General features: G+C 39.0%; 2 protein-coding genes across 3 annotated transcripts; both read left to right on the top strand.

Moving 5' to 3' along the window:
- Window positions 1-429: 429 nt before the first annotated feature.
- Window positions 430-15,072, top strand: usp40 (ubiquitin specific peptidase 40). Of its 2 annotated transcripts, none has more exons than XM_023951544.1 (31): window positions 430-1,098; window positions 1,169-1,236; window positions 1,316-1,429; window positions 2,085-2,249; window positions 2,400-2,546; window positions 4,547-4,690; window positions 4,767-4,895; window positions 5,006-5,116; window positions 5,194-5,301; window positions 5,393-5,593; window positions 6,435-6,573; window positions 6,802-6,883; window positions 7,721-7,892; window positions 7,973-8,057; window positions 8,139-8,209; window positions 8,288-8,697; window positions 8,783-8,933; window positions 9,023-9,083; window positions 10,081-10,134; window positions 10,345-10,433; window positions 10,586-10,672; window positions 10,767-10,803; window positions 10,876-10,940; window positions 11,092-11,166; window positions 11,247-11,459; window positions 12,125-12,243; window positions 12,348-12,413; window positions 12,484-12,694; window positions 12,779-12,874; window positions 12,953-13,047; window positions 13,851-15,072. In XM_023951544.1, exons 1-31 carry the CDS (start codon window positions 903-905, stop codon window positions 13,930-13,932), a joined length of 3,843 nt encoding a protein of 1,280 aa, XP_023807312.1. In that variant the 5' UTR covers window positions 430-902; the 3' UTR covers window positions 13,933-15,072. The 2 variants fall into 2 exon arrangements, with proteins under 2 accessions (XP_023807312.1, XP_023807313.1); XM_023951545.1 differs by having other exon boundaries at window positions 431-1,098; window positions 6,438-6,573.
- A 359-nt stretch (window positions 15,073-15,431) lies between these two features.
- Window positions 15,432-16,347, top strand: LOC101157499 (fatty acid-binding protein, brain). Its single transcript, XM_004082208.4, has 4 exons — window positions 15,432-15,601; window positions 15,700-15,872; window positions 15,943-16,044; window positions 16,143-16,347. The coding sequence occupies exons 1-4, from the start codon at window positions 15,529-15,531 to the stop codon at window positions 16,191-16,193; spliced, it is 399 nt and encodes a 132-aa protein (XP_004082256.1). The 5' UTR covers window positions 15,432-15,528; the 3' UTR covers window positions 16,194-16,347.
- The last annotated feature ends 1,474 nt before the right edge of the window (window positions 16,348-17,821 follow it).

The following is a 17,821-nucleotide window of genomic DNA, read 5'->3' as shown; positions in this document are numbered from 1 at the left end:
TCTTAACTAAAAGGATTTTTTGTCCTACAAGTAAAGCTTTATTTATTATAAAATGAAAAACATATTCCATAAAACAGATGGCTTCTTATTAAACTTTTTCAAATTATTTTTTTCTCTACTATAATAACTTATAACAACTGTTTTTACTCTTTCAAATTAGTTGGTCTGTGTACAGCCGCCTGCGCTGTTTAGCGAACTGCAAGCATTTTTTATGACTACATTTCCCATAATGCCACTACGCATGTAAAGAATCTCTGACTTGTAGTTTTCTTACCGTGTAAAAGAATGTAAAAGTAATAGTCTAAGCTTTTTTAGTTACATGTGTGTCGCGTAGGTACAACAAATTACTACATTATTAGCCTTCAAGTCCCTAAAATGGATCTTTGGGCTTCCTTAAAATGTTCCCATAATACTACAAGAACCACAATGCAACATTACATTTCCTCCCACGAAGAAACATGGCTACTTGCAGTTCAACGATGGCTATTTTATTTACGTTTCGTTTGGCTTTAGAACAAGACTTAGAAAAAACGGCATGTTACTGGGGTTATTCTATTTAAAACGTTTATTTTGAGGCTAATATTTCGTTAGGATAGCAATTCTTCGCCGTTGTTTTAGCGCCAATCGTTAATGGTTGTCTGGTTTCTTGTGTTTGCTATCTCTATCTACTCGCCAGTGAATCGCTGCGATTGCTTTTGCTGAGAGAGCAACACAGGACATAAACAGCAGGTTCCCGTCGCAATGTTTAGCCCTGTGAACTCCTCTTACTTCAGAGTCAGTCCGGCCATTGTCAACCGGGAACTCGGCAAGACCAAAATGAGATAGCAAGAGGGTAACGTCGGAGTGCTAGCTGGCGTTTACTGCATAACTCTACATAACTGAGCTGACATCCATCACGAAACATGTTTGGGAATCTTTTTGAAGAAGAGGAGAACGAAGGCTTGTCTTTAAATACCCCAAAGGGAAGAAATGCCAAGCTAGAAAAGGAGCCGCCACCCCCCCGTGGAAGGAGCAATCTGTGCGGGATTAAGAACCAGGGAGGAACCTGCTACCTCAACTCTCTGCTCCAGACTCTGCTGTTCACACCTGAGTTCAGAGGTACGGATCCTGCGAACAAGAGACAATTCGGCCTTCATTCGCTTCATAGCTTTTTCTTATTCATGTGCAGAAGAGCTGTTCCGTCTGGGACCGGAAGAATTAGGATGCCTTGAAGACAAAGACAAACCAGAGGCAAAAGTCAGTGCCTGGTGATGCTGCATGATCTGTGCATCATAAATGCAGGAAGTCTAATCAGGCGTGTCTTTTTCCCTCTCAGGTCAGGGTGATCCCCCTGGAGCTTCAGAGACTGTTTGCCCGTCTGCTGCTGGTGGACCAGCAGAGCGCCTCGACTGCTGATCTCACCGACAGCTTCGGCTGGAACAGCAGCGAGGTCTGTGGTCCACATCTGTGACCATGAGACGAAGAGCAAGAGGCTCACGTTACACTTCTCATTTCAGTGATGGATTTGCCCTCCAGCAGTGACAAGCTGAAGGGAATGGGTCTCATACTTAAGCACATGGTAGTCAGTTCTGTAATTCGAATGGAATTCAGTTTTGTCTCTGGAGGCTAAAATAATTCATCAAGTAGGGGGGTGGGGGGTGAAGACAGTTCCTGTTGAGCAAGCAAATCCGTTTTTATGTTTTTAAGCATCACAGTGATGAAGAAAAATGTTCACACTTCAAATGATATTCCTACACCATTAGGTTTATTTTAAAGACAAAAATTTAGGAAACCTATTTGATAAATAACGGTATTTCACAACATGACACGTTACATCCAAAATTACCACCCCCAGACACAGAAATAAAAGTATTAAAACTCCTAAAGACACTTCTTCAAGAGTTGTTGAGCAACTTACTTGTATCTTATTAAAGAAACATACGATTTACGTATTAAAACGATTTTTAATACACATATATTTTTATTTATAAATATACCTGGATCATAATTCTACGTATTAGGAATTAATATCCTTTAGGTTTTTTCCTTTTGAAGACCCAGAAGTCCATCAAATAGATCCTTTGTCTTTGTTTTTATTTGTTTAGGGGACGAATCAGCATGACGTGCAGGAGCTCAACAGAATCCTGTTCAGTGCTTTGGAGAACTCTCTTGTGGGCACAAGCGGCAGTTCATTCATCCACCGTCTCTACCATGGGACTATTGTCAACAGTATTGTCTGTAAAGAGTGTGGAAATGTCAGCCAAAGACAGGTGTGCCTTTAGAAAAAACACAGTAAAGCCTGTCTAATGTTGAGCCTGCAATTAACAATTTATGTTTGCAAACCAAAAGAATGGTAACATTTATTCAGAGTAAGCAAAAGATACAACCTGGATCTAAATGCACCTTCTTTTCTTCCCTAGGAAGACTTCCTGGACTTAACGGTGTGCGTCTGCGGTGTTTCTAGCTTGGAGGAGGCTTTATGGAACATGTTTGTGGAAGAAGAGTTGTTTGAGGGCAACAACCTGTACCGCTGTGCTCAGTGTGACAGACTAGTCACTGCTGCCAAGGTCAGTGGGAACTCTTTGACCTTTTCTCCAGTAATGGGTTGAAATAAATTGGGCTAGGTTTTTTTTTTTGTATAAAGGATTTTACTAATTCAACTCCTATGGAAGCATTTTTGTATGATTAAAAATAAAAGTCAATACTAGAAATGCCTTTTCATTTTCCAAATGAAGCTGCATTTTTTGACTCAAATGCTAACTGGAAACGAATTATGCAACACTTTTCTCACAGTGGATGTGAAAACGAAAATGCAATCCCCTCTTTGCTTTTTTGCTTTAATTATGGCAGAGAATGAGCCGTGTTTGAGTAGAGAATGAAAAATCATTTTGGAAGAATGATTTTTAATTTTATTTTTGAGTCATTTGATGCAGTTGCATTGTGAAAATGAAAAAAGCATTTCTGTTGATCCTTTTTTAACTGTCATGTTAGATATTTCTAATTGAATTTTGGTACACATTTACTAAAGAGCTTTTTGAAAATGAAATGTCAAATACCATTTTCTTTATCATTTTAATTACCGGTAAGTGACAGAATAAGCAGTGATGAGGAAGAGAAAAGAAAAAGCAGTTTGGTGGATTGCTTTTTCATTTTAATTTTGAGTCAACAAACGCAGCTTCATTTTGAAAATGAAAAAGCATTTTTGGTATTTACTTTTGTTTTTATTATGCTACAGAAATGCTTTCCATAAACTTCATCTCCAATTAGCAAAATACAATGTCAAAATACAATCTATTTACCAAATGATTGATTTCTTTTAAAATCAATTTATTTATTAAGACCATAAAAATTATTTTCTGTCTGGTTTTTGAACTGAGATTTCCCAATTTTCTGAATGACAGCTCCAGCTTTGTTCAATTTAGATCATTTGTTTTTCATAAACTAACAAAGTTGTGTTTTGATTTGAAATTTCTGTAAGGGATGATTCCTTTATGGTACGATTCTCAAAAATTAATGGACGACGTGGAGGGGCGAAGCATTTGGCGCGAAGTGGAAGACGGTTGCTTCTGCAGAGTTCATTCATTTCTGATGATGCACACTTTGAAGGCATTATCCCACTTATACCATGGTCACTTATGAAATAAATGCACATTAAATCAATCATTAGTACTTTAATCTTTTCATTTAATGTGTTTTTTAAAAGAAGTGGACTTTTTGATACATGGTGTGACGTTATCATGGTAACGGCTGCCAAGCCTGAACTGACCTTCCTCTGCTGCAGCTGGTGTACAAAAAGAATAACTAGCAGAGTAAAGTGGAATATTCGCTAAACCTCATGTTTAGCGATACAAAGCTGCAGTTCAGACAGAAAGTTGTTTTTGTTCAGATACGAAGCTAAAGTTTTGTTTCAAGGAAACAAAAGTCCACTAGTAGTTTCCAAGATCGCTTTTATAGCAATCCTCCATGAACTCTGATCATATCAATAAACAAACAATTTCTTTAATTAATTAATAATACAATTATTAATCAACACATATTTACTCTGTATCAAGAAATAAAACAGAAAGACAGACAATAAACCTTTTAAAATGAAATGTAACACCATCGCAGATGGAGGATTTTAATAGATACTGACATGCCAATCATTTAAAGGACAGAGATCTTTTCTGTTTTGCTATTGGCATAAACTGTGGAATAACATGTCAACCTATATTGTAAGTGTCTACTTCTTGTTACTAACTGGATTAAAGGCAATTTCAATAATATAGAACATTCTGGCTATGTGACTGGAACTTCATTCAAGGTGTCCATAACCAATCAGAATCGTGTATTCACCCAGACCATGGTATAATAATTAAATTAACATATAATAGAATAGCTTTGAATCAAAAACTGAATCGAATTGAGAATTTGTAGAATAACTTTGGTTCAATTTTACTAAGACGTTGTAATAATTAAAAGCTCCACAATAAGTTTCTTTAATTCTTGATGTTTAGTTGAAATTTATTTTTTGTCAGTGTTTTTATTTGTTCTAATTTAAATCATGTCTTCGAAACAATTTTTTTAGTCTGCCAAGCTCAAAAAGTTGCCTCCATTTATGACGATGTCTTTGCTGAGATTCAGCTTTGACTTCACCAAGTTTGAGCGCTATAAGGAGACAGGCCGCTACAGTTTCCCCTTCACCATCGACCTGCGACCCTTTTGTGAACAGGTACAACAGTACAGTCAGACTTGTATGTTTTTTTTCTCCTTCAAGAAATATTTATGCGATGCATATCTATTTACAGGCAGATGGAGAGGACTTGGATTTCATGTACGAGCTTTTTTCTGTGATCATCCATAAGGGAGGCTGCTATGGTGGTCACTACCATGTTTACATCAAGGACATCGATCAACTTGGCAAATGGGAACCACCTGTAAGACAAAAAAATGACCAGACTGGAGACATTTGAAGTGAAACAAATAGTTAATGTGGCTGCTTTGTTTTCTGCTTTTACTTCCAATACGTTGTACCTTTTATTGACAGGACGAAGATGTGAAACCCAAAGCACAGAAAAAAGAGAAAGTTAAGGAGAGATGTGAGGCAGAACTACAAGAAGACGACCCTTTGTCTGTCCTCACAGCTATAATAGCCCAGGTGTGCATCTGTTTGACTGGAACTAAAGTCAAGAATGATCTACCAGTGTGAACTGCTTTTCCTGTTCTGTCCACCAGGAGCCATCGCAGAGTGTCTTACTGGATCAGCTGGGCCAGCAGCTCATGAATAAAATTGGATCGTCCTGGAACAAAAAGTTTAGGAAACAATATGGTCCCATTGGCAAGGTTTCCTTATTTTCTGTTTTTGTGATCTTTTTTTTTTTATAATTCTGCTAACGTAAATTGTTTTTTATGTTTTTTTTTACCCCTTGTTTAGTTTTTGCAGTCCCATAAAGATATTTTCATGTTGGTGTCAAACGGCACTCGAGTCGCTCTGAAGAAAAACCCACCGAGTCCGAACACGGAGCCTCCAAGTCCGGCGGAACAGAATTACAAGCCCGATCCTTCAGCCGTGCCAAACTCAGCTGGTTCTGACCATCAGCCAGAAGCAAATCAGCAGTCCCAACCAAAAGCAGAGGTACAGTGATCCCTTGCTATAACACGGTTTACTTTTCACGGTTTCGCTACTTCACGGATTTGCATCGTGCATTGTGTTCTGCATTCTGATTGGCTAAAAAGTCACTCAGCTTCTTCTCTACCTGTGCGTCAATAACGTTGCAGTTTAATATGTACACGTACGTAAAACAGCTTGCCAAATTTACATTATGTACGTGCAAATTCTCTTGATGTTGGCATGTCGGTGTATAAGGATGTTTTTGATGTTTTTGGGAAGAAGAAAAAAGAGCGACACCAACTATGATCACTATGTTCTTCTTCCCCCGAACAAACACACCTGCAGCTGCACCGCGGGCTGCAAAAGAAAAAAACACTGCAGAGTAAAGTCAGGATGCAGCGGCTCAGTCTGGACTTAGAGCAGTTAAATACACCTATTTGTCCCACTGTACTTTTTTAAATCATTATTTTATAATGACAATTCTTCGGGTCGCGGTGGGTGGGGCTAATCTCCGCGATTTGAAGCCTTCTGTTCACATTGATGATTAAAATTATTATTTGACAGTACAGAACAGAAGTTATTTGTAGAAAAAAACGTTTCTAAGGTACTTTTATTGGTGAAACAAATGCTTGAGCCTGTAAAATGGTTTGTTCTGTCTTTTCAATGTATAATAGAGTATTTAAATGTATAATAATTGTTAAAAGATATAGAGGTTTCTACTTCACGGTTTTTGCCTATCACGGGTTCTTTCTGGAACGTAACCCCCGCGAAAAACAAGGGTTTACTGTATTGCAGAATATGCAAATGTAAGGTTTGAAGCTTTTGTGAAGATCGTTTTCCCACGGTGCGTCCTCCTGTCTGTCAGCAGGGTAGCCACTGGTTTGACCTGAATGACTCCGCTGTGACTTCTATCAGAGAGGCGGACATAGAGAAGCAGTTCCAGGGCAAAGAGAGCGCCTACATGCTGTTCTACAGGAAAACACAGCTGCTCAGGCCCAAAGAAGGTGATGAGGAGCACATCAGACCTCGTTTTTTTCAATGGAAAAACAGCTGCACAGTTTGGAGAGGTCAATGACGACAAGTTAGACATATTTTAGGTTTATTCAAAGCACTGGACTGGACTCATGTCAACATAAGCACTAGTTATTTTAACAAGTGTATTTTTTATTCACATGTTGGATAGTATTTAGGAGAGTATTTAAACTAAATGAAACTTAAATTTTTTTTTCCAGCTCTAAACAATCCCCACTATAACGTTCCTGCTTATCTCATTCAAATGGCTCAAGAAGAGAACCTCCAGCTGCAGGAACAACGGTACAGAAGCGCGCATTTACCACATTAGGCGGTTTTAGAATTTAACCCCTTGATGATTATTGATGCAAATATGCTTCAAACCACTTCAGCTCCAAAATGACCTTAATTTAGCATCTACTTGAAAGTAAAAACTAAGTAATTTTTTTTATAGCTTGGAAATAAATTCAGGCATCGATGGGTTAAAGCAATTTGAATGAACTTGTTTAGGAAATTAAAAAAGAAATGTAATAAGACAGTAATCTCAACGACCCACTCTGATGAAATTAGTATTTTTGGTCTTTTTAACATGTTTTGTTTTTTTTCTGATGACGGCGGACATATATAAAGAAAATTCAGCTGAAAATTGCATTTCTGTTTTTCTTTTCTTTTCTTTTCAAATCGTTGTGAATCAGTAGCAGACGAAAAACTGTAGTTTAAAAAGAGTGTAGGAGTGACATAGGTGGTCCCTGCTCCGCTCCATCCTGATGCATCTACTTGTAGACAACTAGATCCATGTACGTCTTAGATTTCCAATAAAGCTCGCCATTTTTGCTGCTGTGGTGATATTAGGTTTAGGGGAAGAGGGGCTGGAAGCTAGCAGGACAGTGTGTAAACAGATGGAGGATGAGAAGGGGGCAGACTTGCTTAGCGCTAACAGTCCCGCCCACAGCTTGGAGGCAAATGTCTGATGAGCTCCTGTCGCTCTACAGAAACTATGTCTTAGAAAACGACACAGGTTTTTTGTTTTGCTAAAATAATGGCATATTAATAATTAGAAGACCATTGGGAACGCTTTTAAATAGATCAAAAGATGACTAAAGTGGGACTTTAGGTAAATCCGATTGTCTTTTGTTAAAGTGAGGAGTTTGAAGCTACCAACAACACAGTGGAGCTGCATCTGCATCTTGCTCACTGTTATAAGATGAAAAATGGAGCCATGCAGCGAATCAACGAAGAGCTCGACAGGAACACAACCCTGAGTTTTGATCGTAGGAAGACTGTAGGGGACCTCCGCTCCACCATTTATCAGGTATTTCTAGTCTAAAAACTGCAATTGGAAATCCTGAAAACGTGAAATAAAGGTGACTGGATATCTTTGTGTTTCTCTAGATGCAAGAATTGTGGGAAGGAGATATGGCTCTGACTGTGGCCAAATGCCTTCCAGCAGGTTTACACCTGTACAATAATCTCACAGGTTTGAGAGAATGTTCACAAATTCTCTAAAGTATGTAGGCGTTTGTTGTTCTTTAGTATTCTGTGGTTTCCCCTTTCACAGATGACAGCGTGTCTCTGTACAGTGCAGGAATCCACTCCAACACTGACCTTTTTGTGTGGAACGGCAGAGAGGTCAGCAAAGATTTCAACCACTACATGTCATTTTTCTGTTTTTCTCGTGGAGTATAAGTGTGTTTGTTTTTGTTTCAGGTGTTTGGTGCAACCATCCACGCCGGAGCCGAGTGGGAGCCGGTTTTACTCACAGTGGTTCGGCCCTTTTTGGGCGACGATGTGGAGCACGAGGTGGAGCGTGGGGCTAAATGTGAAAAGAGCGATGGGTCTTTTGAAAATGGTGGCCCCGGACTTAAACGAGAAGCAATTGGGTTTGCGGGTGGAGCTACACTCGGGGAGGTAAGGGAGGCGCTGGGGGAGCCTAAGGAGAGTCTGCTGTGCCAGGAACACAAAGGAGGAAAGGGAACGGTGCAGGGGCCAGGAGAGGGAGGAGGAGGAAGTGGGTGGAGGGTGTTTCCTCCCGATGACATGCAGCGGACTCTGAAGGAGCTGTCGCTCAAAGATGGAGATTCACTGTTGGTGCTGGAGCCACAGTCCTTTGACAGCAGGCAGGTGTTCTGTGATGGTGGTTCTGTCGGGATCTGGGTTTCTTTGTGACAAACAGATTTCTTTTCTTTTTTTCCACTGGTAAAGTGTTTTTACTCGAAATGGAGACGTCGTCACTGTGACCACACCCTCCGACTGCCGCTGGCTTCTGGTGGAGTTTCAGCCCCCATCAAAAGGAGGGGATATGGACACACAAGAAGAGGGCAGAAAAGCTAAGGTTTCCGCCACAGGGAACATGGTCAGGATCCTTACCTTTACTCTATCTGGCTCCATATTTCTTTTTCTCCTCTCTGATTAACTGTCCTCTTCTTTGTAAAAATGTTGCAGCTGCTGTCAGAAGTCAAGCAAAGAGCCTTGGAGGGGCTGCAACTCCAGGAGCAACTTTCAGGCAAGTCGTTTTTTTGTTAAAGGTGATCAGCTCGTAGACCGGATCAGTCTTTTTGTGTGTAATTGGAAGAATTTCTGATCAATCAGCATCAATCTTTCTGTCAATCAATCAGTCAATCTGTCCATGTCTGTGATTGGCTGGCTTTTGTGGCACATTTGTAACCAGGTGCGCTGCTCTGTTTTCAGCACAGAAGAGCGAGAATGTCTCTCTGAAAATTGTCATGATTGCATGTATTTTGTAATTTCAAGAGTAAAATTGTTTTGCACATATTTTTGAGTTTCAAGTGCATTTTTCTGTTTCAAGCGCAAATTTCTTCAAGTTTAACACTCAAAACAGTAAGTGTTGTAATTGGAATAATGGCACAAAAGTCACTCCATATTCTCTGTTTTTTTTTCTCCAAATATTGGTTTAATATAGATAATGCATTCATGTTTGTATCCTGGGGGAAAATGTCCAACTTTGAAATCAGTCGGAAAACAAAAGAACTAACAGAAGCTTGCAAAAGATGTTATAATTACAGATCTCTGTAAATACAACACAGAGTGCACTTAAAGGCCCACTTCGATTAAAAAAATTGTGCTTTTGAAATGTTTACCGTGTTCATGTGTCATATGTTTAAAAAAAAAACTTTAAAAGTTGCTTTTCTGAGTATAACTGTATTCAAATCATTGAATCAGGAAAAGACAAAAACGTTTAGTTTAAAATCATTTTTTTGTGATGTAGAAAATACGCTAAGCTTCCTGATCTGAGCTTTTAGCAAAGTGGAGTGGAAGAAGGGGCGGGGTTAACTCATACAATCAGGCACGTTTCTTATGATCTACTGCCGCTCTGCAGAAACTAGATCCTAGAAAACAGTTTTTGGGTTTTGGATGAAGATGTCATAGTTTGGGAATGATTTTACAATAGATAAGAAATGCCGGTCTTTAAAACTAGCTTCATTTATAGCATCTATATGTCTTAGTTTGTACTCTCAAACGGCCTGTTTTCTCCTGACCAGGTGCACCGTGCTGTCTGAGGCAGGTGGACTGCACAGGGAAACTCCTTCCTCCAGGTACTCTCATTCATTCCCCGAGGGGGACTTTAGTGTTAAAGATCAGTTAAAAACTGGGAATTCCCCTAGATTTATCACAAACGTGAAACAGCCCCACCCCCAAAAGGCTGAAATGGGTACTCCCCCTGCTTGTAATTTTTCCTCTTAAGTTCCTTTGAAGCTTGTTTTACAAGGACCCCCGTGTTTCCTTTCTCCTGCTTTGCCTGTCAGTCTGTGAAGAGCTGAGTGTTCGGGATGCAGGAGTGCGACTCATGACCACGCTGGCTCTCTGTCCTGGAAATGGTCCCAAGGCATCACAGGTGTGTCTTTTACCTCTCTCTCTTTGCAGGTGACTTGATGAAAGCTAGAGCGTCTCTAATCATAGATTTCTCTGTAAACCAAATGATGGCAATGTGAGGTTTGAAAGTTTGATTGAAGCTCACAGATTTTTTTTTGTTTTTCTGCCCTTCAGCTGTTTTTGCACTTTACTGTGGGCGGACCTCCCTCTGCTGGCATGGAGATGGACATAATTGTGGAGAAGACGAGCACTGTCAAAGAAGTGAGGGATTTAAATGTTTTACTAATTGATACTTCAGAAATGGAGTTTTATTTTGAACTTTTTAAGGAATGTACATGAACATTTGCTTTAACAGTGTCTCAGGCTGATGCTGGATGCGGTTGGACTTGATGGTAAACTATTTATTATTTGTTCATTCAAACTGCTGGTGTATTAACATGTTTGGTAAATAATATTTTCCTTAGGAACCTGTTGGCACTTAAGAAGGTTAGACTGGTGCGAGGAGGTCGGTGAGCCGCTCGTGGACGAGGTAAACGGCTTTCTGTTTAGATTTTTATTCTAAATTTAAATTTTTTTATTACCATCCCTGTTTACTGAAGACGTTCTAATGTTTATGCCACAGTCATATAACCTGTAGGGCTCTGTAGTACCCACAGTAGTAACTGCAGTTTTATTTTCAGGATTTGTCCTTGTCTGATCTGAAGATCAGCAACGGGGAGACTTTAGTTATCACTGAGGGACTTTTACCTCCAAAGGTATGGAAAGGTTTAGGTTTGACTTCGGATGCATAAAATTTCTTTATAATTTATCAAACAGACTTTGTTTTTTCTGTCAGGGTTTCCTAAAGCTTTCTGTGTGGCTGTGTGCAAATCCAAAATGTATGGATGGAGATTTTAAAAGCACCACTGAGGAGGAAACGGAGGAAGTAGCGATGGTGGGAAAAGGGGATTGTCAGCCACCCGGCTGCAGCGGTGACGGGGCGGAGTTCAAGAATGTGGGACAGGTGGAGATTTCAGACGAGGCCACAGTGGACGATCTCAAGATTCAGGTAGAACGTTTGACTGTGTGATTGGACCTTATGATGCCACAGGAAGAAAAACGCTAATTATTAGAGGAGATTGTTAAACCATATATTTTTTTTGAAATCAGACAGATACAGATGACAGATCCAAGTGTTTATTGTTGTCACGCCCCCACGTGCCACTGTCTTTCTCTCCGTGTGCCACCGGTGCTCACCCCCGTTTTACTATATTTAAATCTGCTTAGAAGAAAATAATTTTATTTTTATACATGTTGTACTAAAAGTTGGTCAGATTGACTTTAGCTCGATTGGTATAAAACTATTCTTTTACAGCTAAATGTGTCTAAATTACAGGAAACAAGAGTTAAGAATACATTAACACGTATAAAAGGTATTTGGTATAAATGTACTATTGTACTTTATAATAAAATATATAGAACAGTTTCTCTTACAGATCATAGTTTTTTAAAATAATTTAGCTTTTTTCTTTTGCACTTTAACATTTCTTTGGTTGGACAGAAACAGTTTAAGTTTGTTCTTGTAAATAAGAACATGCTCTTAATAGCTTACCTGCTTAAATAAAGGTTAAATACATTTTTTTTAAATGGATGGTGAACTTACAAAAAGTTCTTTGCAGTGATGGTATAAAAGCACACAGGAATCCTCAGATATTTCTGATTTTTGCCTTGCAGTTGATGACCCTGCCAGCTCTTCAGGACGCCTGCATCCCAGCCCCCGGGTTCCTGCGCGTTTGGCAGCTGGAAGGATCGAGGTTGGCCCGTATCCTGAAGGGAAAGCAGGCCACACTCAGGTATTGCAATTCTTTCTGTCGTTTTTTTCTCTCTGACAAATCCTATGATGATTATGAAGACTTTTAAACAATTTCTCCTCCACTTTGCTTGTTTGTTTACTCAGGAAGTTGAAGGTGGGCAGTGGTGCAGACCTCTGTGTGCAAAACCTACTAAAAGAGGAAGATCTCGGGTAAGTTTCCGTTCACACTGTCTGGTCCCTTTTTTATTTATTTATTTATGATTTTTTTTTGTTTCCGTAGGCCTAAACAGCTGCTGCTGAATGTGAAGATGGGCGTACCTGGAGAGCGATGGTACTACCCTCCAGAGGAACTAGTTTGGGATGCGTCCCATGACTCGTCCCCGCGCTCTCTGCGCACATGCTTGGCTGCACACTTTGGCCTCTCCCCTGACTCTCTCCTGCTGGCCAAACACCAGCCAGAAAAACACACTTGGGAAGAAATCTCCAACTGGGTACGGTAATACTTGCAGGTAGATTTGATGTGAAATTTGCATTCCTAAATAGACCAACGCTGTTGTCATTCGTTCACTGACCAGACGCAACAAGTTTCCAAAAAGAAGAAGAAGAAAAAGGCGGAGTCGCTGCTTGGAGCACCGTTCTACCTCAAAGACGGCGACACCATCGGGATCAAGGTATTGGTGACGCTTTTATTTGACAGCTTTGTTGGTGTGAGGAAATATTCATTTTTTTTATTTTTATCTTCTACGTAGAACCTTTTGGTTGACAATAACAGGGACTTCACCACCTCGGCGGACGAGCAGGGCCAACAGAGGCTCCGGGAACTGGGGGAGATTCGTCAGAAAGGGTGAGAACCTGTTGAATATTATTATAGTAATGAATTCTTTAAATATTTCACCTGTTATTGAACCACTACATTATGAAATAAGTACTCAAATATTGACTTATTAGGCTTTTATTCTTTAAAAATCAGATCATCAAGAATGTATGCCTTTTCTAATAATGTTTTAATAAAAAATTCGATTTTAGTTATTATTTATTAAAAGATGTTTTTAAATTGAATGATTTTTTAATAGATATATAACACCTAATTCTTTAGGAGAATTTTCAAGCATTTATTAAATGTATTTGAAGTCCCCTTCATTTAGTTTTTTCATCCCACTATTTTTCATTTAAATTACCTCAAAGCCCCACAAATGTGAATTATATCATGTAAAGATATTCCTGTGTAAATATAAAGTATAACAGTTTACCTGAGTTGAAATATTTTTTAGTTAAAATCAATTTCAAAATTCTTATTCCCAGAAAAGACAAGAAAATTGAAAACTATGGCAATAAGTTTGATTAAAATTTAGGTACAATATTTTTTTTTCATTTGTTAAATAATTTTAAAGTATTTATTTTTTCTTTATAGATTATTAAATGACCACCATGTAATCCCTCATACAATTAAGAATTCCTTAAAACATTGGAAAAAATAAAGCTAAAAAAGGAAATAATGATTTTTTATGACCATATGACCAATTCCTTTATGACCAATTCTTGAAAAAAAAAAAAAAAAAATCCTTTGACTTTAAAGCTCCAAAAACACATATTCGCTTCACTTTAGTTACCTCCTAATTATTATCATTTTTTGCTTCTTTGTTCCAGGGGGCCGGCTGCAGCCTCTGATCGTGCCAAACCCAGGAAGCCAGAGCTGCCATTATCAATAAGTGTTGGAGTTTTCAGATAGCAGACTTCTGTTCCAGCAACTAACCGGACAGATAAAGAACTTTTTTTTTACAAGAGTCCATATGCAATCATACAGAGAAATGCCAGATCCAGATAAACCACTGCTGTGCCACTTGTTTCTCTACATAACGGTTTAGGTTGGACCCTTAAAAAAATACTCACTAACTTTATAAAAGTAATTTTAAAAATCTCCTCTAATGATTTATTTTGCCGACTGATAATTTAACTTTTAAAAATGCTCTTGATTCATATAGAAACAAACCACACTCCAATTTTTTTCTTATTTCAAACCGGCTGGTATGTCATGACCACAATCTTGGGCGTCTTTGCTAAATTATCAGACGTGCAGTCAACTATTTGTGTTTTCTAATGAAACTGCCACTGTGCAGTTTGAACAAAAGGCTTTTCTAGGTCAGTGGCTCAGTGGGTTATGGAAAAGGGAAGATTGGCCTTAACACGGAGTCTGTGCTGCTCTGTCCTCCCTACCTCGCTCAACAACCCCCACTCCTCATCCTCTACCTCTTTTGCCTAATCTCTTCTTCATATGTGATCACAATCTTAATCATTCTTGTCTTGAAATGAACTGACTTGCAAATTCAAATATTTTTTGCTCTTCACACTTAATGCAGGGTGTGTTTTATGTATTTGGGGAAAAAAAGGTAAGGTTTAAAATTATGTTTGTTATAAATTATTTAACAAAAGAAAGCTTCACAGGATGAGTTGATCATTTGGCAGGTTGAATTGGAATAATAATAAAAAGACAAATATTTATACCTAAAATTGAATCTGACATTTTGTTTAAAACAATTACATTTAGAAACATTATGTTGGATTCTGGGAGTTGGACTTTTAAGTTATTTGAAAATGACTTTATTTTTTTAAAGTCAAATTGGGTGAAAGATTGTTGATTCTTAATGCTTTTGATTTTCATTTGTACCCAAATATCTGCCGGATTTTACATAACTTGGAAAAAAATAAACCTTTAAATGTATTAACAGCTGTAGTCAAATTGGTTTGGAAAGCTGTTGATTTTTAATGCTCCTGCATTTTGAAAACTTAAATTTCCAATGGGTTAAGCTCTGTTAAAATGTATTTACTGAAAGTATTTTGTTATCAATAAAGTTGTACAAATGCAAGAGTAGCACATGGTGAAAGATAACTTGCTCTCTCTGGGAAATTAGAGCAGAATTTTGAAGGTTTTCTGGGAATCTGTTTGCTCTGTGGGTTGCTATGACATTTGGCATTGACAATAATGTTTGACTAAATATTCCAAACAATGTTAAAACACCTTAATTTTCGGGCAGCAAAATTGAGTAAACTAAGATCCTCACTCATGAATAGACCAGATAAAAACGATATGAATTTGCCAAAAGTGTATGCATGTGTAAAAATTCGAATATTACATTTGGATTTATAGCGTGTTTGGCTGTGACCAATCACAGCTCACGCTCGTTTCTGGAGCGTCTAATGAGCTCTCGCGTCCCCGCCCCCGCGCACCATATTTGGCAGGCGCGCGCGCCTCAGCAGCTGCAGTTTCCAGCTCGAGGAGATTCAGTGTGGCAGCTTGACCCAACCTGGACCGCTAAATTCTGCAAGGATGGTGGATTCTTTCTGCGCTACGTGGAAGCTGGTGGACAGCCAGAACTTTGATGAATATATGAAAGCACTTGGTAAGTAAATGTATCTTTTTTTTTAAATTTAAAAAATAATCATATTTTTAATTGGGAACAATAGCAATTGTTGCACATTATCATGTTTATTTTGACAGGTGTTGGTTTTGCCACAAGACAAGTGGGCAACGTCACCAAACCCACAATAGTGATCAGCCAGGATGGAGATAAGGTGGTGGTGAAGACCCAGAGCACCTTCAGAAACACCGAGCTGTCTGCCAAACTGGGAGAGGAGTTTGATGAGACAACACCTGATGACCGTCATGTTAAAGTAAGCTGCATGATGAAGCTGATGCTCCAATATGTGCCTGGTCCAGCTGTGACCTTGTTTTCTCCTGCAGTCCACTTTCACCATGGATGGAGACAAATTTGTGCACACACAGAAGTGGGATGGCAAGGAGACCACATTTGTGAGAGAAATAAAAGATGGGAAGATGGTGATGGTGAGACACAACAACACTTTTCTATTCAATTCAGAATTTGACATGACCCCAATAGATGAATTGGATGCTTTGAATCCTTGTTCTTTCTATACTTTCAGACATTAAACTTTGATGGAGTCACTGCGGTTCGCACATATGAGAAAGCCTAAACACAACCGTCCTCATTTGAAGAAATTGCTCCTGTACTGTTGCAGTTTTTGCAGAAGAATTCAAACTTTGTGTTGTGACATGAGCCAACCTTTTTTGTAAGAACTTCACTTGTGTGCTAAATGTGAAGGACAATAAATTGCTTAACTGCATTTCCCAAAGTTGTTTCATTTTTTTTCTTGAGCAACAGCAGCTTTTCTCGACTTGAGCTCCACATTTTTCCTTTGCAACAGTGTTTGCAGTGACGTGGCCTGTGCGGCCCCAGCCGTGGGAACAGTGCTGTCCCTGTGATGGGTCGGTTCCAGGTGGCAGCTGCAGGGTGCATGGCGGTGCAGCAACAGTGGCAGTCAGTGAACCTATCTGGGAGGAGTGTCCTGTAGTAACCTCCAGATGGTCTGAGACGATGAGGAGATTGAGGGGAGGCGAGGGTGCTGATGTCACCCCCTGCGGGATAATCCGCTTTAAGTTGTGGCGTCATTACGTAGAGGCATCAGTCGATGGTGAATGGACCAACCCTGACTGAATGCTTCCGCTGGCGCGATGAGCCGATGTTGATGAGACGGGACAGAATGAGAAATGTGGGCAGTTTACATCAATCCAATTTGCAGCTATAAGGTGACTCGTTTAAAGTCTCTAAATAGTCAAACATTTGTCCAGCTTTTTGTTGCTTTTATTCACACTAAACGTCTTTTTTTTTTTAAATGGATTTTCTGAAGTTACTTTGCCTCCATGAGTACAAGTGGCCATTCTTCTCAAAAAAGGGTGTACTTGTGCTGCCAAGTTGTGTGAATGGTCAGCAACACAAAGACACGGGAGAAACTGGAGAACTAATTTGCAAGTTGCTAAATTTGATTTAAATGTGCCTGTGTCCTCAAATACTGCCCTGTCTCTCAGGAGTTGATGAAGAACTCGGATAGGGAATTGTGATGTAGAAAAGTTTCACAATTTTGTCAGAAAATGCCAGAGTTGTAATGTATTCTGGTGGACAGCTGGAGCTTCGTCTGTGTCAGCTGACCCGCTTTAACCTCTGTCTGGACTGGCAAAGGAATACGTTGACCTGACCATCAATATTTGCGCAAAGCTTTTGAAACTCTGCCTCAAGAATCACAACTATTACCCCAAAAAAACAACAAAAAACTGTTGAATTTTGGAGCCAAATTATTCAGACAATTCAAAAATTCTCACAGCTGTCCACAAAAAGGAATTTGATTAAAAAAAAAAACTAAATTTTTTATCCTGAATGACAGTTTTTGTTATTCATTTAACCCTTGTGATATCATAGGTGACCCAATCCTTACATTGACGTGTTCTCCCTACCATGACAAAGGTGGATAAAGGTGGAAAGATTTCATGTAATCCATGGACACCAGTGAAGTTCACAAATCATTGAAGAAAAAAGGTTCAGCGCACTGTCTAGTGGGTCTAGATGACCCAACTCCCAATGTTAAAGTGCCTAGGATAGGACAAGGGTTACCTTCTCTGCACCTTTAGTTAGAAAATACTATTATTATTGCAATTTAACAATTTATTTTAAATCAAATAAACTGTCAATAAGAAGAGGAGCAACAAAGCTTAAAATATCTCAATATATACATCTGTTATGTTTATACTCCTTTACGACAAAAGTTAA

The sequence above is a fragment of the Oryzias latipes genome, chromosome 22 (genome assembly GCF_002234675.1).
Source record: "Oryzias latipes chromosome 22, ASM223467v1".
NCBI classification, from domain to species: Eukaryota; Metazoa; Chordata; class Actinopteri; order Beloniformes; family Adrianichthyidae; genus Oryzias; species Oryzias latipes.
Note: the sequence above shows the minus strand (reverse complement) of the source record. Positions and strands in the feature narration are given on the sequence as shown.

Coding starts and splice junctions, on each gene's coding strand:
- usp40 (XM_023951544.1), top strand. CDS start 903: ATGTTTGGGAATCTTTTTGAAGAAGAGGAGAACGAAGGCTTGTCTTTA. Junction 4,691..4,766: donor TGCGACCCTTTTGTGAACAG/GTACAACAGTAC, acceptor ATCTATTTACAG/GCAGATGGAGAGGACTTGGA. Junction 8,210..8,287: donor TTGTGTGGAACGGCAGAGAG/GTCAGCAAAGAT, acceptor TTTTTGTTTCAG/GTGTTTGGTGCAACCATCCA.
- LOC101157499 (XM_004082208.4), top strand. CDS start 15,529: ATGGTGGATTCTTTCTGCGCTACGTGGAAGCTGGTGGACAGCCAGAAC. Junction 15,602..15,699: donor TGAATATATGAAAGCACTTG/GTAAGTAAATGT, acceptor TTATTTTGACAG/GTGTTGGTTTTGCCACAAGA. Junction 15,873..15,942: donor CTGATGACCGTCATGTTAAA/GTAAGCTGCATG, acceptor TTTCTCCTGCAG/TCCACTTTCACCATGGATGG.